The sequence below is a fragment of the Mus musculus genome, chromosome 8 (assembly GCF_000001635.26).
Source record: "Mus musculus strain C57BL/6J chromosome 8, GRCm38.p6 C57BL/6J".
Taxonomy (NCBI): Eukaryota; Metazoa; Chordata; class Mammalia; order Rodentia; family Muridae; genus Mus; species Mus musculus.
The window spans coordinates 105326333-105348155 of NC_000074.6; the positions used below are offsets into that span (position 1 = coordinate 105326333).

The 21823-nt window shown below is 52.7% G+C and overlaps 2 protein-coding genes and 1 long non-coding RNA gene across 12 annotated transcripts; 2 read left to right on the forward strand and 1 right to left on the reverse strand.

The window, feature by feature from the left end:
- The first annotated feature begins 8 nt into the window (after positions 1 to 8).
- Tmem208 (transmembrane protein 208) lies at positions 9 to 9153 on the forward strand. Of its 8 annotated transcripts, none has more exons than NR_166208.1 (6): positions 45 to 142; positions 719 to 814; positions 1838 to 1897; positions 1990 to 2152; positions 2258 to 2360; positions 2440 to 2725. NR_166208.1 is itself a non-coding variant. In NM_001378965.1 (6 exons), the coding sequence occupies exons 1-6, from the start codon at positions 137 to 139 to the stop codon at positions 2575 to 2577; spliced, it is 540 nt and encodes a 179-aa protein (NP_001365894.1). In that variant the 5' UTR covers positions 45 to 136; the 3' UTR covers positions 2578 to 2725. The 8 variants fall into 8 exon arrangements, 6 of the variants coding, with proteins under 6 accessions (XP_006531340.1, NP_001365894.1, NP_079762.1 ...); NR_166209.1 differs by having other exon boundaries at positions 2276 to 2360; NM_001378965.1 differs by having other exon boundaries at positions 1990 to 2126.
- On the reverse strand, positions 2828 to 21730 carry Fhod1 (formin homology 2 domain containing 1). 3 transcript variants are annotated; one of them, XR_003947263.1, is made up of 22 exons: positions 21321 to 21730; positions 12522 to 12628; positions 12070 to 12134; positions 11698 to 11765; positions 11520 to 11625; positions 11343 to 11437; positions 10986 to 11097; positions 10791 to 10885; positions 10555 to 10698; positions 10307 to 10464; positions 10050 to 10229; positions 8355 to 8470; positions 6578 to 7272; positions 5705 to 5860; positions 5310 to 5492; positions 5038 to 5157; positions 4797 to 4953; positions 4055 to 4245; positions 3763 to 3955; positions 3515 to 3677; positions 3237 to 3437; positions 2828 to 3147 (listed from the first exon to the last, which is right to left on the reverse strand). XR_003947263.1 is itself a non-coding variant. In XM_030243503.1 (22 exons), exons 9-22 carry the CDS (start codon positions 10630 to 10632, stop codon positions 3065 to 3067), a joined length of 2679 nt encoding a protein of 892 aa, XP_030099363.1. In that variant the 5' UTR covers positions 10633 to 10698; positions 10791 to 10885; positions 10986 to 11149; positions 11343 to 11437; positions 11520 to 11625; positions 11698 to 11765; positions 12070 to 12134; positions 12522 to 12628; positions 21321 to 21680; the 3' UTR covers positions 2828 to 3064. The 3 variants fall into 3 exon arrangements, 2 of the variants coding, with proteins under 2 accessions (XP_030099363.1, NP_808367.2); XM_030243503.1 differs by having other exon boundaries at positions 4797 to 4958; positions 10986 to 11149; positions 21321 to 21680; NM_177699.4 differs by having other exon boundaries at positions 4797 to 4958; positions 21321 to 21638.
- On the forward strand, positions 19438 to 21324 carry Gm46049. The gene is made up of 4 exons (XR_003947441.1): positions 19438 to 19509; positions 19863 to 20042; positions 20120 to 20506; positions 20743 to 21324. It is a non-coding gene; the product is annotated as a predicted gene, 46049 (long non-coding RNA).
- Positions 21731 to 21823: the final 93 nt, after the last annotated feature.

Below are 21823 nucleotides of genomic sequence, written 5' to 3' on the forward strand. Positions count from 1 at the left end.
AAATGAAATCCACTTCCGCCCAGGAGCGAACGATTGCGCTCTTTACCGGAAGTGCATGTGCTGCCGATGTGGTGTCTACTGACTGCAGTTCCAGTTACTCGCCCTTGTTTCAGTGGCTGGGTGTCTGCTGCGCACCATGGCGGTAAGGGACAAGGCGTGGTCTGCACCGGCAAAGCTTTCCCGATGTTGGGAAAGTAAAAACAGAAGGGCTCGAAGGCATAAGGCACTGGGCCAGAGAGGGGCGCCACCCAATGGACTGTGCTAGACCGAACGGGATGCGGGGAGAGTGGCCGTGCAGGACTACACCAGGACTAGTGTTGGAGGCTAGGGCGGGCGCGGGCGAGGGTAGTTGCCAGTTCCAGATCTAAACCACTACCCCAGAGGGACGCCATTAAGTTCCGCTGGAGTTTTCCCGGAGAGGATCTCAACCCAAAGCTGAACCTTACGAGGAAAGCCAAAGAAGATACTAACGTAATTTGAATTGTTTTGGGGTGAGCATTAGGCGATCATAACTGGGGGTACAGTAAAGTCGGTGTCCTAACTATATTAGGAAGATGGACTAGAGGAGTGGTCGGTATCTCAGGGATTGCTAGGGTTGACAAAGCACGCTAAGGACTTGGCTGCGGGGTAGATAAAGCTGCAGGTAACCAGGCTGGTACAGGGAGTGAGGAGGACTGAGGCAAAACAGCTCTGACAGCATCTCACCAACCCTCCGCAGCCCAAAGGAAAAGTGGGTACCAGAGGGAAGAAACAGATATTTGAAGAGAACAAAGAAACTCTCAAGTTTTACCTTCGGATCATACTGGGAGCCAACGTAAGTTGCTTGCCTTGTGCTTTCTCTGCCCTCTCATTCCTATCTGATTAGGAGCGCTGGCAAATGACAGCCAAGGCTCCAAAAGAGAACGTTGTAAAGAAATGAAGCCAGGCAGACACCAGCCTGTAATCCCTGCACCAGGGAGGCTCAGGCAGAAAGATGGGCGGTTTGAAGTTAGCTTTGAGTAACAAAGAAATCCTATCTCAAAAAAAAAAATTAAAAATAAAAATAAAAAGGGGTGATGGGGTTAATAAGTGAAGCTGGCCATAGTGGCATATAACTGTATTTCTAGCTATTTGGAAGACTGAGGTCAGAGTGTTGAGTGGTAACCAGAGCCCCACAGAAAGACTGAAGTCTCATTCGAGAGAGTGAGAGCAGGTGTAGCGCCGTGGTGGAGCCCTTGGCTAGGCTCTGCCAGCATCGCCAGCAAACACTGCCCTCCTCCCCCCAAAGTATCCAGGGACTGAGTGGTCAGAGCACTTGTCGCTCTTACAGAGGACCTCGGTTCCACTCCAGGGGCACCACATGGTAGCTCGAAACCTTCTCATTGAGTGGATCCAATGCCCTCTTGTGACCTCTATGGTACCAGGCACAGCGTCAGGCACATGGTGCACATAGATACATTGCAGGCAAAAACACTCATACATGTAAAATGTATTTTAATTTTAAACCATTTAAAAAAAAAAAGTAGCCAGGCACAGAAGAAATATGAACTAGACATAGAAGCAAAACATGAAGAAATGAAGGGGAAACAAAGCAAAACAACAATAAATAAATAAAAAGTCCCAGCTGAGATTTGTTATACTGAGGCCATACCAAGCTTATACATGTTATACTAAGGCTACTCTTCCTGGACAGATATGAGTCTAAGCGCTATCTGACTCAGAAAGCAGAGGTCTTCCACCACCAGGTTTCTTCCTCCTAGTCTGGCCCAGTTCTCGGTCAGAGTTGAGGAAAGCCCATAATTTGCGGGGTGGGGGGCTGGCCTTCAGCCCTAACCTGATCGTGTTTGTGTGCTTGCAGGCCATCTACTGCCTTGTAACCTTGGTCTTCTTCTATTCCTCTGCCTCATTCTGGGCCTGGGTAAGTATCCTGGGAAAGGAGTGTGCACGCGCGCGCCCGTGCATGAATGGTCAGTGGTGCCAGCCTGTGACATTCTCACTCTTGTCCTACAGATGGCCCTGGGCTTTAGCTTGGCCGTGTACGGGGCCAGCTACCACTCTATGAGCTCGATGGCTCGGGCATCCTTCTCTGAGGATGGGTCCTTGATGGATGGTGGCATGGACCTCAACATGGAGCAGGGCATGGCAGAGTGAGTGTCCCCCATCGCCAGCTCAGGTGAGCGGCCCCAGGGCTGGGGCGCTGGGGCCCACACAGCCCAAGACTCACAACTAAACAGTGTGGAAGGGGCAGGCCTTAGGGCCAACATACCATCCTTGGCAGCCTCCCTTTATCCCGCAGGCACCTTAAGGATGTGATCCTACTGACAGCCATTGTTCAGGTGCTCAGCTGTTTCTCCCTCTACATCTGGTCCTTCTGGCTTCTGGTACGTGGGCTGGAGTGCTGGGCCTCCCCACTGCTCACCAGTCTTTGCGAGTGGCCTCACGTGGTCTTTTCTCTCCTAGGCTCCAGGCCGGGCCCTTTACCTTTTGTGGGTAAACGTGCTGGGCCCCTGGTTCACAGCAGACAGTGGAGCCCCTGCACCAGAGCTCAATGAGAAACGACAACGCCGACAGGAGCGGCGGCAGATGAAAAGGTTATAGCATCCTTAACTGAGGCTGTAGGCTGCTGGGCACTGGTTGGCTCTGTTATGCTGCGTGGCCCCATGCCTGGAGCAGTGAGGGCCTAGTTTAAGGGCCAAAGCAGCCTGGATTATAGGATCACTAAATAAATAGTTTCGAATGTGGCTAACGGCCGTGTGGGTGATGATGCACGAAGCAGAAAGAATTTTAGTCTCGGGATGCTCCTGTCTTGGCTCAGCAAGGCAGAGATCTTTAAAGAAGAGAAAGGCTCTTATAGATTAGCTAGGTAAACTTTATTTTGTTCCAAATAAGGAACTCACACATGCAAAATACATGTACGTGTATACACACACACACACACACACACACACACACACACACACACACCTAATACTGTTCACAATACTGGTTTCTGGGTATAAGCTTCTGAAACCAGGTTTCTGTTCCAGGCCCTTTCCGCACTCCATCTCTTGTGCATGTCGCTGTCATGTCCAGGCGTGGTAGCACCTCACACCTCTAGACCAGGAGCTTTGCTTAGTCCCAGTGCCTGCACCAGGTCATCTCCAAGTCCACTCTTCAGTGTCCGTCTCACTGCAGGGACAGAGCAGGGTTACAGGGGCGGGAGAGGGGGCAAGGGGAGGTATGGGGAACATCTTGCAGCTTAGTAAGGGGATGCTCACAGGACTTTCGGTTGCCACGAGAGCGCTTCCTCTCCCGAGCAGCTAAGGCTCTAGGACCGCTCTTGGTAACTGACTGCACCAGCAGGTCCATTATCTCATCTGACGTGTCGGTGGGTAAGCCGGAGGCTGCAGTCTCCTCAGGGGATGCAGCGGAGGGCCCCACTGCTGTGTGTGAGACGGGGGAACTGCTCTGGACCATACCTAAGGGAGAGAGCAGAGGGAAATCAGACAAAGGTGGCTTTAGAACACATTCCCCTAGCAGCAGCTGTGAGCCCTACCTCTGCTGCGTCGGCTGTGTGTGGCATCTTCCGGCCTGCTGGTAAGCAGGCTCTTCATGCTGGCATGATTGTCAGTATCACCCTGACCTGGCCCGCTGCCCACAGCCACTGGGACAGACAGGTTATTGGGGGCCTCCCCAGCCACACCTGAGAACTTCTCTGTCTAGACAGGGAAAGAAGGGTGGTTAAGAGCAAGGGGAAGGAACCATGAGGTGGCAGGCAAGCCCTGCAAGGGGGTGGGCACTCACCTCGGTAATCATGCGACCACGGGTCTTGTTGCGCTCACGGTATGTAGCCCGCTTCTGCTGCTGCTGCAGTACCCGTTCCCGACAAGTCCGATACTCAAGGGCAAACTCTCTCAGTGTGTGGCAGAACTGCATGATGCGTACATCCCTTGCTGCCTGTGGGGTGTAGCCCAGGTAGAGCAGGAAGGCATGGAACCTAGGCAGGTTGGAAGGAGTGGGAGACTGGATCATGAGTCTTCCTGGTGTTTAAGGGATGGTGGTGGCAGTCCTACCTCCCTCTGGCTCCTGGCCCCACCTATTGCAGACTCGGCGATGCACTACTCTTAACATGGCTACCCGGCGGGTACACTGGGCCAAGAAGTGGGTGAGGCGAGCACGCAGAGCTGGGGAGAGCTCGTGCTTAGCCAAGCTCCGGAGGCTGTCCTCGGCAGCCTGGCTCCGGCACTCCAGCTGCCCTAGGTTCTCAGTCAGCTGTTCAAAGTCCACCTGAAAAGCAAGAGGGTACATGTCACTGCTTGAGGCCTGAATGCCTCATGTTAGCACTGCCATGCCTGGCCTGTGACAATAAAAGGCCATGTCGCAGCTGTGCCCGGGTCCAGGCTGGATAGTTTGGTTGACAGTGTTTGTTCATTGTATGCCTGGGCAACTTAGATCCTGTCTCAGAAAGCAAAAATGTGGGCAGTGGTATAGCTCAGTGATGTAGAACGTTTGCATTTATTGTATAAGACTCTGGATTGAGGCCCCTGCATCACCAAACAAACCAAAACCGTAGAGTTCAGTACAATGACATAGCAGTCCATTGCTTCAAGCAAAACCAGAACAGGTTACTCAGAAGAAGTGGCAAGTAAATAGGCCCAGAGAACTGAATGGCTGTGTTAAGCTATTAAAGCCCACCGGCAGAGGATACAGCGCATACCCACATCCTGAGGAAACTGGGGCAGCAGCCCAGTGAGGTAGGAGGAGAAGGGGTCACCCCCAAGAAGCAATGCCCTGTTGTATATCAGCCAGTCTTAGTGGAATCACTGCCTGGTACTAACCTTGGCACAGCGGGTGAGGGCAGGAATTTCTGAGTAGAGGTCAGAGGAATCAGGTCGGGTCTGGAGCACCAGGGAGCAGAGATGATAGAGCAATGACTGCCGTCGCACTGTGTCCTTCACTTCTGACACCTTCTCCAGGTAGCTCAGCTCAAAGCCACTGCTCTGAAAGGACCCTGTCTCAGTCTGGTCCTAGCTGGATCCAGAGCCTGGACCTCCAGTCCCCAAGTGCTCTCTCACTTACCTGGGAACCATTGAGGAAGTTGCCCACAGCCAAAAGGGTAGCCAGAATACAGCGGAAGGTGGCATTGTGTACCAGCTGTTCCATGCCCACTTTCAGATCAAACAGTGGCTCTGCAATTTCCTGGTGTGAGGGACGAGGAGCCATCAGGCCACATGGTCATCACTCACCTGTTCTTACCACCCCATCCCGCTCCATGACCCGCGTACCCGCTCCATGACCCGCGTACCCGCTCCATGCTTTCCCGCGTACCCAACTCCATGACCCCCGCGTACCCGCTCCATGCTTTCATAGTCCAGCTTGAAAGCCCAGAGCTGTAGGCGCGCAGCCAGGCCTCCAATGGAAGCAAGCGTCATCAGGAAATTCTCAGCGGGGCCGAGGGGTACATCGGGGTTAGCCAGCTGGGCTTCCTCAATCTTCTGCCGCTCTTCCTCCGTGGGCATCATTGTCAGCAGTTTCTGAAGGTGCAGCCACCGCCCCAGAGGCTCAGGACTGACCTGAGGCCTGACCTCGTCTTCTTACCCCGCCCTAGGCCTTCCAGGGGAGCCCTGAGTTTGGGAGAATGCTTTACAGAAATGGCAGGCCTGTGCCCACCGCTGGAAGGACTGGAAGCTCTACTGACCAAAGGGAAGAGCCAGCATTTCCCTCCTTATCCTTAGGGTAGCCCCACCTCAATGCCATCTTTGCTGACAGCAAACTCATCGAAGTTGAGCAGGGCAGCCTTGATGACGTGCACGGGTGGCAGAGTGGTTAGGCCAATGTTGATGGCATTGCTGCGCTTGGGGTCCAGCACTACGGTCATTGTCCGGCGGCCCTCACCAGCTTTCTGCAAGGTTGGGAGAATGGCATTTTAAGAAGGGGAAGAGGGAGCTGGGCATGGTGGTGCAGGCCTTTAATCCCAGCACTTGGGAGGCAGAGGCAGTTGGATTTCTGATTTCGAGGCCAACCAGGGCTATACAGAGAAATCCTGTCTTGAAAAACCAAAAGAAGGGGAAGAGGGGCTGGAGAGATGGCTCAGAGGTTAAGAGCACTGACTGCTCTTCCGAAGGTCCTGAGTTCATTTCCCAGCAACCACATGGTAGATACAATCATCTGGAATGGGATCCAATGCCCTCTTCTGGTATGTCTGATACATAAAATTAATAACTAAATCTTTACAAAAGGGGGGGGGGACTAGCTGGGGTAGCACCTTAAGCTAGCATGGTGGCATACACCTTTAACTCCAGCACTCAGGAGGGTATCTGTGAGGCTAAGGCCAGCCTGGTCTAAAGAGCAAATTCCAGACAAACAAGGCCACACAAAGAAGCCTTGTCTGGGGGGGATAAAAAGAGGGCACTTAAGTTCTCTGAATGGCCTAATGAACCCATGACTGGAGATAAGAGATACACAGCCTGGGAATGGACTAATAATTCTCATGAGGGTTCTGCTTACTCAGAGAGAATGAGTTTCCTTTCCTTGCCGGTTCCCCATGTAGGGAAGGAAGCATTAGCTCTAATAACTCGGCCCCCTCAACTCCCAGTTCATGCCCATCAAGCCCATTTACCTTGGTTGGTAGCACATCCTTGGCTCTGGACTCAAATAGGTGTTCCAGGCGGGCTGTGTCCACCGAGACGGGTTCCAGCGAGGCCCACAGGGTAGGACAAGGCCCAAAGCGGCTTCTAGAGCACCCAGGGCCCCCAGTCAGCTTTAGTTCCCGCCAGAAAAGTTTTACTGTCTTCCTTTTGGTGGGGTGCCTTGGGCCGTCAAGTGCTGAGTGGGTAAAAGGAGCAGCCAGGGGTGGAGGCGGTGGGCAGGAGCCTATGATGGGTGGGGGAGGTGGGGGCGGAGGTGGAGGGCAGGAGCCTGTGGCGGGTGGGGGGAGAGGTGGGGGCGGAGGTGGGGGGCAGGAGCCTGTGATGGGTGGAGGAGGTGGGGGCGGAGGAGGGGGACCCCCAGAGAGTGAGGGCGATAGAGATGACAGGAAGGGAGATGCTTTTCCAGCCTCCACAGATTCCACATTCAGTGTGTCCTGGTCTTCATCCTCCCCTAGGTCTGAGAAGTCCAAGTCCCCAATGCAGAGCTTGGGGACACAGGTGGGAGGCTCCTGGATAGGCTCAGCCTTAGGGCTTGGTGGTGACACTGGCTTCTTGGGCTCTGGCTCAAGACTCCGCTGGGTGCGCAGCAGGATTCGGGAAACAGGGCTCTGGGGTGTCCTGGGTGCAGAGGCTGGCTCTGGGGAGTCCCACAGTTCCCTTGTGCCTAGGAAAAAATAAAGTGACTGTCAGCCGCAGGCCCTCTGTGGGGCACTAAAGCAACATGACAGTGAGAGACAAGAGGGATGGTTCAGCTGTTAAGACCCTGAGTTCAGCTCCCAGCACTACTCCTGGGTGGTTATAACCAAGCACCCAGAACTCCAGTCTCAGAGCGCTAAGGCCCCTTCCCCATGGATACACAAATGAAAGGAGGTTTGGTGGTTTGTTTTTAGTATCTCTTAAAAAACATTTAATGTGCCGGCTGGTGGTGGCACACACCTTTAGTCTGCAGGCAGGCAGATCTCTATGAGTTCGAGACCAGCCTTGTTTACAGAGCAAGTTCCAGGACAGCAAAAGCTACACAGTGAAATCTTTTTTCTTTTTTTTCGAGACAGAGTTTCTCTGTGTAGCCCTGGCTGTCTTGGACCTCACTTTGTAGACCAGGCTGGCCTCGAACTCGGAAATCCGCCTGCCTCTGCCTCCCGAGTGCTGGGATTAAAGGCGTGCGCCACCAAGCCCGGCCTTACACAGTGAAATCTTATCTCAAAAAACAAACTAATTTTATGTATATGAATGTTTTGCCTTTATGTATGTCTGTGAACTGGTGCATGCCCAGTACCCATAGAGGTAATAAGCTATAAAATTTTACAAAGGGGGGGGAGGGCTATGAGTTTGAAAAAGCCAGATGAGGGATACATGGGAGAGGGGTGAAAGGAGAAAAGAGAAGGAGAAAATGATATAATTATATTTTAATAAAAATGTATCAATTGGTGGTGGTTATAAAGACCTTTAATCTCTGCAATTGGGAAGCAGAGGCAGGCAGGTCTCTGAGTTTGAGGTCAGCCTGGTCTACAGAGTGAAGACCAGGACAGCCAGGGCTACACAGAGAAACCCACTCTTGAAAAACAGAAACAATTATTAAGAAGGCAGCATGGGATTTCCCCAAACTAGAGTTATTAGGCCCTTGTGAACTTCCATGTGAGTGTTGGGAACCCAATGCAGGACCTCTCTCGGCTGCCAACTGAGCCCTCTCTCCGGTCCCCAGGGTTGGTTTCTTTAGCGGCTGGATTCTGCCTGAGCATCACCCACCTGATGATCCATCAGTGTCATCTACCGTGGCTCCAGCCAGCGTCTCCGCTCGGCCTTGGGCCAGAGCAGCCTGCTTCTCCGTCTCTGCTGCCGCCACATTCTCCAGGAACCGGGCTCTGAAGAGAGAGGCATGTCAACGGTGGTGTCTGACCCAAGTCCAGCCCAGGGTGGCACACATGCCTTGCTGAGCCACTGGGCACTGCCCTCAGTTGCAAGCACACACAGGCACGTGGGACAGTCCATGCACTAGGTATACCTCTGCCAACCCGCCAACCCATATCCCAGGAGTTACAACCAACTCGCTGTTCTTGGTCAAAGTACAGAAGTTCTACTGACATCTAACTTGAAACCTTGTTAAGGAATCTATGTTCATTGTCCCGATTCTAAATAAGATCCTTAGAGTTAGGGAAGGAGATAGTTGTCCCAACAGGCACAACAGACTTCTTACAGGCCTGTCTGCTTTTGGGAGTTACAGTGGAGAAAAGGCTCTGTTAACAGTGTGCACTCAATTTGTGTTGAAATATAAATGCTACCTATTTGTGTCTTCCCTTCCTTTCCTCTCTTCTTCTCAACCTCCTCTTTTTTTTCTTTTTGAGACAAAGTCTCAGGTAGGTCAGACTATTCCAAAGTTACTATGTAGCTGAAGATGACCTTGAATTCTCTGTTAGCCCTGGCTGTCCTGGAACTCACTCTGTAGACCAGGCTGGCCTCGAACTCAGAAATCTGCCTGCCTCTTGATGCTCTGTCTCCACCCCCAAGTGTTAGAATTACAAGGTGTGTGCTGCCACCGTACCTGTTACTTCCTGACTTTCCTTTGGCTTGAAGTCCCTGTACCCCCTCCTCCCTCGGCGCACACACACCTCACTGTAAATACGTCTCCAAATGCATCCACAAGCTCTCTGCCACATCCACATCTCTGGTCTAAGCTACTCAGCTATCACTGTTGAAGCTTAGGGACCACGATGATCCCAGGAAACTGTGCCCAGTGGTTAAGCCTTTGGGTTACTAAGGAAGCGTTAAGTCTAGAAGAATGAGTTCCCGAGAATCCTCCTCGGGTGGCTACATCAGCTGCTGCTGGGCAAGCAAGGCTGAAGCCCTGAGCACATGGCAGGCCTGGCAGACTGGCCTCTATACTTACTCTAGCCTGGCCTGCCCAGGAAGGGACTGGGGGACAGGTGGACTCTCAGGGGAGCTGGGTAGGGGGATGAGAGGAAGACGTGGTAACTATGGTGCCAGCTCGATTCCAAGGCCCGCTTGTTGTACCCGTACAGAGCTGGACAGGAGTGTCACAGTGCCTTGCCATCCACAGTGGTAAGGAGAGAGGACTAGGGGTGGTGGGACATGGGGGAAACAGACCAGAAGCTGGACAGGGTGCAGGGATCACAAAGACTGCGCACAAAAGGAGGGACAGAAACGAAAGGAGAGAGTGAAGAGGGAGACATGACAAGAGGCCAAGGCAGGTGAGGTGGAACACTGGAAAGAAATAAAGAGAAGCCACGGGAGAAGGAGGCCCCATTAGGGACAGTCCTCACCCTCCAGCAGTCACTTACCAAACGGGAGCAGTTTGGTGAAGTCTGAAAAGAGAGAGAGAGCAAGGCGTTTTGGGCAGAGGAGGCCGAGAGCCCGTGGAGGCGCGCAGAGCGGAGGGACAGTGGGAGACAGGACTTGGGGATGGGACTTGGCCTCCCCACTTACTTGTAGACGCTTCTCTCACAGGAACTGTCCACTGACGGCCCCACGGAAATGGTAGGAAAGAGGTTCACTGAGGTTCGAAGAAGGCCAGAGGCTGGGCCAGTAGAGCTGAAGGCTGGATTTGTAGGCGGGGCGGAGCCAGTGGAGGGGGTGGAGCCTACTGGTGAGGCGGAGCCTGTAGAGCTAGAGGCGGGGCCTGTTAACAGTGGCGCCACGCCTGGCAGATTCCCCACTTCACACAGACCCAGGTATGTACTTACCCAGGTTCTGGGGCACGCACAGGGCAGCCTCCACCTTCTAGTGATCTTCGGCTCCTTTTGCCCTCCTCCGAGGATGGCTTCCGCCGCTCTCGCCGGCCACCTGCAGCAGCGGCGGCTGCAGCCTCTTCCATATCTCCATCCTCTAACCGAAGGGCACTCTATCGGAGGTGGTCAGGACATGTGAGCGAGCAGCTGAGGCCCAATAAATGGGATAGGTACTTGGGAGCTGCACCCCTCCCCCGGCACACCTCATAGAGCGTTAGCTGGGTTCGCAGGTCAACATCAGTGCCAGCGGTGCCCAAGAAACGTTGGACCAGCGCTTCCATGCCCTGCTGCTCCAGAGCATCTGTCACATCATAGAAGGAGTCCTGGTCTGGGAGTGCCGCCAGCGTCTGGAAGGTGGATGCAGGAAGCCAAGGCTGAGGTTGATGTGGGGGATCGTGGGCCAAGGGTCCACAGTTGGCACCTAGTCTCGGTTCCATACCTTGTTAATGAGAGTGACAGTGTACACCAACAACTCTGCATCAGCTCCATTCTTCTCCTCCAGGATGGACACCAAGTTGGCCCAGGGAAGAGTACCTGCCGCACAGAAAGGGGAGGAGTAACCACGGTTGGGGGGGGGGGCGGAGCAGTAGGAGAGAGGGCTGAGAGATGGAGAAAGGGAAAGAGAGGCTCTGACCGGTGGCACTGGCTACTGCGTTGACTGCCTGGATGAACAGCGGCGCGTTGTTCTCGGAATACTCCACAAACACCAGCAGCAGCTTCAGGGCTGTCTTTACCACCAAGCGGGACTGGGGGAGAAGCCAATCCACATGAGTGGGGCTTGGACCAGACTGTTAGTTCCTGGAGGAGGGGGAAGGGCTCCTGGGGCTGGATCCGAAGATGTAGGAAGACCCTGGTTGGGGCCTGGGCTTGGAGGTGCAGCTTAGTTTTCTAGGGACCTCAGGCTTACTCCAACCACTTTGCAGAAGAGGAAATTGAGGCTCAGCGGGACCCAAAGGGGAAAGGGTACATATGTCTGGGTAAAGCCACTTACCAGGCTAGCACACAGGGTATACAGCCACTGCACGGTCTCGCTGTGGGCCACCACCCCCAGCATCCCATCCACAAACAGCATCAGCTGGCCCAGGGCTAGAGACAGAAAATGGGAAGAGGTCAGGGCGGGGAGGGGAGGCATGGGACCGAAGACCAAGGGGGAAAGTATGGTGCTGACCTCGAAGGATGTAGCTCTGGTAGTTGTGGTCTGCAGCAGCACCCACGCGGATCAGGCAACTCAGACCCTCCGAGTGCACGAATTCGGGCACCAGGTCCTTGTCTTCCTGTGGGCACCATGGGCAAGTTTAAGGGGGACTGGGTGGGACGCCAACCCTCAGCCCACCTCTGGATCTTACCTGGAATATCTGCTTTAATGAGAAGAGAGATCGGCGGAGCTCGGGGCCACTGGAGCCATACAGCTTTTCTACAAGGGATAAGTGGGGGAACACAGACACTGTCTTCTTCCACTAGCATAACTGAAGCTTCTAGTATTCTCAAGCCTGCCTTCTACTCTGACTCTGGGCACCCTCCTCTGTCACCATGACTGCAGTCCAGCTGTGGCATGGATCCTGACCCAGAAGGGAAGGACAGGAAAGGGAGAGAGGAGGACACACCAGATCTCCAACCCACCCAGTCCATAGCCCAGCACAGGTCCGAAAGAAGCTAAGGCCCACTAGGCTGTGTGTGAAAAGAAGGGGACAAGACGGCAGGAGACGACACACACTTACCCAAGATAGCATTGACCCTCACGGAGAGCTGGGTCCGCAGGATTAACGTGGGCTTCCGCCCTTTGCTAAAAGCAAGTAGCCATGTTAGTGGCTCCCGGCAGATTCTGCTGAGTCCCCAGCCTCAAAGCAGAGATATCTAAAGACACCTACATGTGAACCCTGGCCCGCTCCTTCCCTCCCAACTACTAATCTGGGGGTCCAAGGGTTAGCCGAACAGGAGAGTTTTTATAAACACAGGTACTGAGGTATGAGAGTACCCCCATTTCCACATAATTGTGGGTACCAGCCCCCGGCATTGTTCTCTGCACTGGCCTACAGCCCAGGCTGTACACAGAGTATCTCAGCTGCTGATACCTGAGCTGGGCCCCAGTGGGGCCCGGGGTTGAAGGCTCTGGCCAGACCTCCTCAAATGGGAAGGGTTCCCTGGCCTCCCTCACCCTTTCAACTCTGACCTGATCTCTTCATAGAAACCCTCCAGCATCTCCCGCTGTTCTTCTAGGGACAGCTCCGGGTCCAGGTAGTATCCGGAGGGAGACACTTGCAATGCACAGTCCTCCAGCTGGAAACAAAGGGACAGAACTATCAGGGCTGGTGCTGCAGCTCAGATTTTTGCCGTCTGTTTTGTTTCTGTGCTACTAGGAATCAAGCCCACATGTTAAACCATCAAGCTACAGCCCTGGAGGGTATTTTGGGGGTTGGGGTTGGTTGGTTTTTGCTTTTTATTTTTGCATTAACAAACCACAAATAAGGAAGGGCCATGGAGGAGGAGAGAGGGAAGTGGCTGCCTTCAAGGAAGTTCACAGCCTGGAGGGGTGATAAGCTTCAGCCGCAAAAGTATTCAAGCTCAGAGAGAAAGTGTTAACGGTTTATGGAGGTGCAGAGCCAGCTGGGAATTCCTGTCAGGAGCCAATCCAGACTCCCTACTCCCTCCAGGTCGCAGCAGCTTCTTGTCCCCTTTTTGTCCTTTCCCCAAGTAAGCTACAGTTACAACCATTCTAGGTAAACTTCAGGTAAGCTAATTTTTGAGTCTGATGCCATCAGACCCTACATGAGAAGACACCAGCCCCATCCCTGGTTTGTTTCTCCTGTTTACCCCTGTAATCCTGGCTCAATATTGGGTCTTTAAAAAAAAATGACTGTAAGTGCTAGTGAGATGGCTCAGTGATTAAGAGCACTGGCTGTTCTATCAGAGGATCTGGGTTCAGGTCCCAGCACTCACATGACAGCTTACAGTAATCTGTCACTTCAGCTCCAGGCCTCCACAGGCACTAGGCCCACAGGTAGTACACAGTCAGACAGGAAAGCCAAGACTCCTACTCATTCAAAATAAAATAAAAATCCTGACAGGAATTTTTTTATTTTTGTTTCCTTGTCTATCAAGAGAAGGTTTCTCTCTGTATCCTCGGTTGTCATGAAACTTGCTCTGTGGAGCAGGCTGACCTTGAACTCACAGAGGTCTGCCTGCTTCTGCCTCCTAGCAAAAAAAATCAATCTTAAAAAAAAGAGAGAGAGAATGTTTATAGAAGGTTGAATGAGGTAACTTCCAGATCCTCCAGGGGTAACCTTGTGCCTCTCTCCCTGACACTTCCCCCGTTAGCACAGTGCTGATATGCAGAGCTAATCAAAATCTGTGTGCCCGCCCACAATCCTGAGTAACTGTTATTGAGGTGCTGTGTCACAGGGTGAGAATGCCTCTGGGAAGAAAGGGGGACCTTCTGGTAGCTGTCTTACTAGGCAAGTCACCTCTATCATTTTTCCTATGACTTGCTCAACTCTGCCCAGCTTTGAACCTCACCCAAGGGCTTTCGGCTCTTCTTGGTCCCTGGGTGGAGGGGCTGGGGGCCAGTGCAGCTTCTATCCCTTCTTCTGCCTCTGGTTAGCTCAGAGCCTGAACTTTCTCCTTCCTGACAGTTTAGCCTGTGGGGCCCTTAGGTGACCCACCCACCCCCACCCCACCCCACCCCACCCCACCCCCTTGCCTGGGACATGGGACACAGGACAAACACTCCAGCCTGTTTGTCCCACTTCCTGCCTGGCTGCCTGCCCTTCCTTGGGCGCCTTGGGCAGGCTTGGCCTCTCTTTCCTTCCAGGGGAGCAGAGTCATCTCCTGGGTCTACTGGGGAACAGGTCTGAGAGGAGGCAGCAAGGTACACGGGTTAGGTAATCTTGTCAGTGCGAGCTCAACTGACAGCAGCCAACATTCCTCCCAATCTCTCTTCCTACACAGACTCATCAGCCTGCTCCCGAACCCACCCCATTGAAGCCCAGCTACAAGGCCCCCGGTACTGGTTAAACTACAGAACCTGGGGACTTTAAATATACCTCTCCCAAGGATTGCCTCCAAATCACACACAGACTAGCTCATTCAACAGAACAACCATGAACCAGAAACTGGTTTTAGGTCTGCAGGACACAGCAGGAAACATCTCTGCTGACTTTTCCTTCCAGCCCAGCCAGGGAGACAAGTCATCCTTGACTCAGAAGAGACTCACTAATTAATAAAGGTGGACTCACAACTTCCATGAGTTCTAAGAGGAGGTATCAAACTGCTTTAAGTGCCTGACAACTTGGAATACCCAGATGTGTGGCTAGGAATGGCTGAGCACAGGCCAAAGTAGCACATCTGGAGATGTTAGGCCCACCATTCCGTTCTTCCTTCCTCCATGGGACATGCATCGCCACCCTAAGTAAACTGGGAATGGTCCTCTCCCTCCGTGATGAGATCCGGGCCAAGGGTCCAGCCCTGAAGGCTAAGGGGCCACCACTCCAGCATCCTCGGCTAAACAGGTTTAAGCTTTTGTCCTGGATGCAGATGCAAGCTCTCCAAACATTTCACCCATCCATCCCACCAAGGGTCCATCATAGGGAAAGATCTAGAGAGAGCATGCAGCCTGGTACCATCACGTCAGTTTCTGCTCTCAGCTATTTGTCCTGAGTGGAAATAGGAGGTCGGGCGCCAGGCCCAGGCCCAGAGCAAGGACAGACTTCCTGCCAGCAAGATGGGGCTTATCCTTCACACCCTCTGGCCCCTTCCTGGGATCGACATTCTGAGAGGCAAACCTCTGGGACTCTTTTCTCACACCCTGGGGGTCGGCCGGGCTTGAGCAAGACCTAGTTTCCAATGACATTGCTCTAGGCCGGCACAATAATGGGCCTCTATCTCAAACCCCGGCTCTTGTCTTCCTCACAGCTGGCCTCCATCTTCGGGTACTCCCTCCCTCATTTTTCCCAGGCTTCCTTCACTTTGGCCACCAGCCATGAATCTCCTTAGTCCCCCAGCTTGGGCTTTCCTGGCAGCCAAAACCCATGTGGACCGGGGTCCTTTGCAGGAGTAGTAAAGGCAACGGCTCAAGCCTGTTTTTTTGTTTTTTTGGGTTTTTGGTTGGTTGGTTTGGTGTTTTGAGACAGGGCACACTATGTAGCACTCACTGTTCTGAAACTCATGTCATCGACTAGGCTAGCCTTGAATTCAGAGATCCTTCTGTCTCTGTGCTGGGATTAAAAGCATGCAGCACTATTCCTGGCTTCTCTGTTTTTAATAAATAAATAAATAAATAAATAAATAAATAAATAAATAAATTTTTTTACAGGGGTGGGAACCAAACAGCCTTTTTCATGTTGACAAGTACTTGATCACTGGGCAAAATCCTTACTTTATTATCTACTTCTTACTTAAAAAAAAAAAAATTAAAACACCAATATGAACTAACCAGTACCCCCAGAGCTCCCTGGGACTAAAGCACCAATTAAAGAAAACACACGGAGGCTCTCGTGTCTCTAGCTGCATATGTAGCAGAGGAGGGCCTAGTCGGTCATCAATGGGAGGAGAGGTCCTCAGTCCTGTGAAGGTTCTATGCCCCAGTATAGGGGAACGCCTGGGCCAGGAAGTGGAAGTGGGTGGGTTGGGGAACAGGGGTAGGGGGAGAGGATAGGGGATTTTTTGGAGGGGAAACTGGGAAAGGGCATAACATTTGAAATGTAAATAAAGAAAATATCTAATAAAAAATGGCTTACTGTCAGGAGTGGTGGTGCACGCCTTTAATCCCTTCACTTGGGAAGCAAAGGCAGCAGGCCAGTCTCTGAGTTCGAAGCCAGCCTGGTCTACAGAGCAAGTTCCAGGACAGCCAGAGCTATACACAGAGAAACTCTGTCTCAAAAACAAAACACATTTCTAAAAAACAAACAAACAAACAAATTTATTTTCTTACTCCTGTGTGTATGAGTATCTGTGTGCACGCCAAGCTGCTCATGGAGGACAGAGGAGAAGACCTCTCCCTTACTCAGTACTCCGTACAGGCGTGGCATCCTTGCCCAGGGCCATAACACTAGCCCCCTTCTGTGTTTGCTAACAATGTAATCACTAAGAAAGAATAGACAGGGCAGGGAACAAGGGGGATAGAGAGGAGGGTAGAATTCGTGCTCAAGGACTCTTGTAATTGGACCACAGACTACAGGACCCTTTGCTCTGAATAGCAAGCTTCCCTGTTATCTGAGTCTCTAGCTACCCCGTGATCACCTAGATAAGCAGACAAGGATGTACCTAAGGCAAAGAAACCTGCCTTTGTTATCCGCCTCTGCAGTTCTAGATAACAGACTGCCTTTTAAAAGATAAAAAAAATAAAGGTAAAAAGGTACCTATAGTCCAGATTAGTCTAGAGCTATATAGATGAGGCCGAGTCCTGATCTTCCTGCCTCCACCTCCCAAGTGTTGGTTTGGTGTTATAGGCCATATACACACACATACATAAACATACACATATACATAAACATACATACATATACACACATGCACGTACCGCCTATACATATACACAGACATACAGCCTATATATGTATACACACACACACAGAGACATACTGTGTGTATATATACACACACACACAGACATACAGCCTATACACACACACATATACACACATACACACAGACATACAGCCTATACATACATCCATACACACACTCTATAACACGCATAGTATATAATATATACCACCATGCCTGGCTTACAATGTCCAGTTTTCCTTTTCTGCTTTCACCTCTCCTGTTCCCTTTCCTCCCCTCTTCCTTTCTGGATCGAGGAGTCTCTTACTGCAATCCATACTGGCTTTAAATGCGGGGCAAGCTTCCTGACTTAGCTATCCAAATGCTGGGGTAGTAGGTGCAAGCCACCACGCCTCACTCTAGGCTGCCTATAGGTTTGTGAGTTTGACAAGTGAGCAGCTCAGAAATACAGTGAATCAGTCAGGTCTGGTGGTGCACACCTAAACTTGCAGCACCCAGAGGAGGAGCGTCACAAGCCTGATGTATGACACGCATATTGAATTCCATGCCAGCCAGGGATATATGATGAGACCCAATCTCAAAAGAACAAAATAGCACTGGGGGCAGAGGGAGTGGAGCAGGTGGGTCCCTGTGAGTTCCAGGCCACCTAGGCCTCCACAGGTAGATCCTGTCTCAAAAATAAAAACCAAACAAAAGTTAGTTAACTGCTGCAGGCAAACACAGCCCCAAATGAAACCAGGGTTAGCTGGCCCGTATTTTAGGTGCGTGGGTCTTGGATGTGTTCCAGAAAACCCTGACAGAGAAGTGGACAGAGGGCCAGGACCTGCAATATCGTTACTAAACTGCTTGGATTCTGCAAATACCCCAAACTGGTCTTCCCAGTTCTAGTGAGAGAACACAAAGTGCAGTTACACACACACTCTCTCTCTCTCTCTCTCTTTCTCTCTCTCTCTCTCTCACACACACACACACACACACACACACACACACACGCGCACACACACACACACTCTCTCTCTCTCTCTCTCTCACACACACACACACACACACACACACACACACACACACACACAAACCTATCTACTATTACATGTCTACCACTTCCAGGACCTAAGCTGTGGGCTCTCTCACCTGGCTATGGCCCAACACCTTTAGTTTAGAAGGACCGGCTGATGGAACGTGCAGACTACAGGCAGGCTGGGAAACGGCCACTCCTTGCTCCTGCTCCAATTTTCTAGTCTTCCAAAGACTCCTGCAGCAGGGGCCTGAAGAGCTCATTGACCAACAGATAAACCCCACAGGCCTCTTAACCCTTAGTGGGGGGGAGACATGGTGGCATATGCCTATAAAGCTAGCATTCATGAGCCCAAGGTAGGAAGAACAGGAATTTGAGGACAACTTATGAAACTTGCCTGGAAGAAAACATTCTAGGTGGGGGAGTAGGGTGGATGGGGCTGTAGCTCAGCTGCGAGGTGCCTATCTAGACTGCAGGAAGCCCTGGGTTTTATCCTCAACACTGCCAAAACCAAACGGAACCACAAACATCTTTGGGGACTCCTCCGATTAGCATCTATCCCTTTGGGTCAGGTTCACACTCGAGCTCTGAGGGATAAACTGAAGCGGGACCAGGGGTGTCGGGACATATTCTGGCACTGTTGTTCACCTTTGTCCTCTTTTAGTCACAGCCAGCGGAGGAAACAATGGTAATGAGCAGGACACCTAAGGGCAAACTCAGATGAGGGGACTCTGTAGCCTTTACAGCAAGGTCAAAGAATCGATTCCAGTCCCTCTTCCCAGAGCCCAGGAAAATGTGTATTATAGATGCAGTGGGGCTTTGGCTCTCAGGAAAAACTTCTAAGGCTCTTCCCAGAAATAAAGATAGGACTGGTAAATTGGAATTAGGGTATTGACATCAAAGGGTCAATTCTCCCCTGGGGCCGGACAAGTCCCTGGGCAACCAGAAGACTCTGGAGTTCCCCTAGGGACACTAGGCCTAGCCTATGGTATTGCCAGGCTTCCCCACCCCCAGCCAGGACAGAAGATGAGTCAGAGGCTGTGGCCAGGAGCTTCCTCCTAGACATGGAGGAAATGAGCAAAGTTTCTCAGGCTGGCAAAGCTCTGAATGGCTTAAAAAGGAGCCCCTGGGGGAAACTTGAGTCCAACTGGGTGTGGGGTAGGAGTCCCAGGGAGGCTGCAGGGTCTGCAGGGATGACAGAATCCAGAATGGGAGGACAGAGGTCTCTTGATTGTGATCTACCTTCTGCCAGACAATTCCACAGAGAAGGAAGCAGTGGATAGAGAAAACCTATCATCCTATTTTTGCCCAATAGCCTACACATGCGATGCCTGGGTTTCCAGCCCATCTCTCTTCTGGAAGGCAAGCAAGGTCGACTTAACCCACGTCTGTGCCCCTGGGGCACCCACTTAGAGACCTGGAGAGGAACCAGCTGTTGAAATTTCCTGCAAGGAGCCCTGATCTCCTCCTCCCACCATTCTTGGATGTCCCTGCCCCTGCCCTTTTTCTCAGTCCCTCTTCCTCCTGCCTTCTATTTTGAGTCTGTGGTCACAGTTTATATTTGGGATAAGCACATCACAGTGCATCTGACCATTCCTGGCAAAGCTATCGACTCCAGAGAGTTCTGGCTCTACACAGTGTGGTAACTTTATGCCCTTCCCAAAGCCGGGGTGGGGGGTGGGGGGTGGGGTAGAGGCAGTTCTCCCTGCAGCAGGTAGGAGATCCTAAAGATGGTCCTGTCAGATCAGGAAGTACAGAGCTGGGTGGGGCTCGGAGTGTCCTCAGTTACGGAGCAGAGAACAGGACACAGCACCTGGTTGGGGAGACAATTTTATATCCATTCATATTTCTACACACACACACACACACACACACACACACACACACACACACACCACGCACACTGAACTCAGGGGCCTTGTTGTACAGATAAAAACATGCAATGAGTTTTCTAAATGAAGAAGAGGTTCTGAATCTCGTTTTTGAACACGCCAGGCCTGGTCCCACTGTGAAGAAGGGTCTAGAGTAAGAGAAGTATCGTCTGCTCTCTAGCCTTATACATGCATGGATTTGTGATACTGGGGATCGAACCCAGGGCCTTGCACATACTAGGCAAAGTGCTACCGTCTCCGTCATCACCTTATTCCTGGCCACGGATTTTCATTAGTATTGCGGGTAAGTGGACTCAGTTCCACACCCCTTTCTCCCTGGTCTGTCTAAACAGTTGCAATTCTGCACCCTTTTCTCTGTAGTCCGTATACTAAATGCCAGGTGACCTCAGACTGGGCAAGCTTCCTCCAGACCCCTCTGAACAGAGCAGTAGAAGAACACAAAGTAGACTACGCAGAAAACTCTGGAGGTGGGCAGTATGCTGCATTCTTCCAGCTGTGGTCTTAAAGAGCTGGGGCTCTGCCTGGCCACTGGCCACTCCCCAGGCCAAGTTTCGCCGACCCCCTCCTGACTGCACTTGGAGGCAGGGCTGGCTGCAACGCGAGGAATGCAGTTTAGAGGCCTGGAGCCTAGGGCACATTCCAGGGGAGACCCCGGGGCTAAGGGCCATGTTTACGCAACCCCGCGCCCAATTGTGGCACCCCATCAACTCCCTCCCATCTCCCTCACAGCTCCCAGCTAACCCGCAGGTCAGGAACCCTGGGGGGTGGTAGTGTGTATGCCTCTGGGAGTCCTGGCCCGGAAAAAGCAAGCCGGAAAGGGATGCCTGCGGGGAGGTGGAGGGGAGGCCAGCAGGAGGGGAGGGGTGGTCCTGCTGGACATACGGAAAAATGCCTCTCTAACTGAGCAAAGTCGGCCTAGGAACGTCGGCAACTAGGGTAGGCCAGCGGTTTAAAATTAGACTGATCCACCCCCTCCCTTCCAGGCGTAGGCCACCAGCGGCGGGCCTAAGGGACCATGGGGGCGGTGACGCAAAGGGCTTTCCCACCCGGGCAGCCTCCCATGAGCGCACGGCCGCTTCCAAGGGACTCCTCTCATCCTGGCTGGGACTCCAGTCTTCAACAGCGCTGGAGAGACTGTATTCCAAGGACCCAACCCAGCCGGTAGCCTCGATCCCTTCTATGATTGCTCCCTAAACCCGCCCCTCTTTGGGGCCCCGCCCCCGACTACCTGGAGCAGGTGGAAGTCTGTCCCTTCCCAACTCCACTTCCCCAATCCGCTACAACCACAGCAGCAACCCTGGCAAAGAGGCAGCGAGGGGACTCCAAGCACCTCTTCAGGAGGGCCTAACTTTCAAGGGAAGCCCGAGTGGAACAAATCACAAACTCTCATTTGGCTTCTATACTGTCCCCTCAACTTGAGTCTCCCCCTGTAGGCAGAGGAGCATAGACCTTAGGACCCCGGCCGGAGACTTTTCTGGAGGCGAGCACCCGCCCGTGACGATCTCTCTCCTAGAAGCACTGTCTGTCCACCGCCCACCTCAACCTCCGCAGCGCCCCTCACCTTAAGAGGCGCCCCCAGGAGTCGGTGCAGAGCAGGGATCTGCGCACTCAGGGGCAGAGCCCCGTCCAGGCTGCAGGTGGGGGCCCGGCGTGGTTCCGGGAAGTTGGCACAAGCGAAAGGGTCGGTGTCTTCCAGGTACTGCACTCTCACAGTTACCACGGATACTGGGTCCCCATCCCCGCGCTCTTCCTCGCCCGCCATGGCTCTGCCACCGGCTACCGCTGGACGCCTCTTGTGTCCCCTGCAAATGCTGCAACTTCAACTCGACTAAACTTTGCTGTTAGGGCCGGGCCAGGCTGGGCCGGACGCTCGCGGCTCGAGGGGCGGAGCCAGATGAAGGTAGGACCAAGGAAGGGGGTGGAGCCAAGACTGAGCGGCGAGCGCGCGCTCGGGGTTAACCACCGCCGGAGGCGGCGCTTGGGCCAGCCACTCAGAGAGCTGGTGATCCCGTTAGTTCCATTGCTAGGAGGGCGGGAAAACCCGAGCTCCCGCTCCGCCTCAGA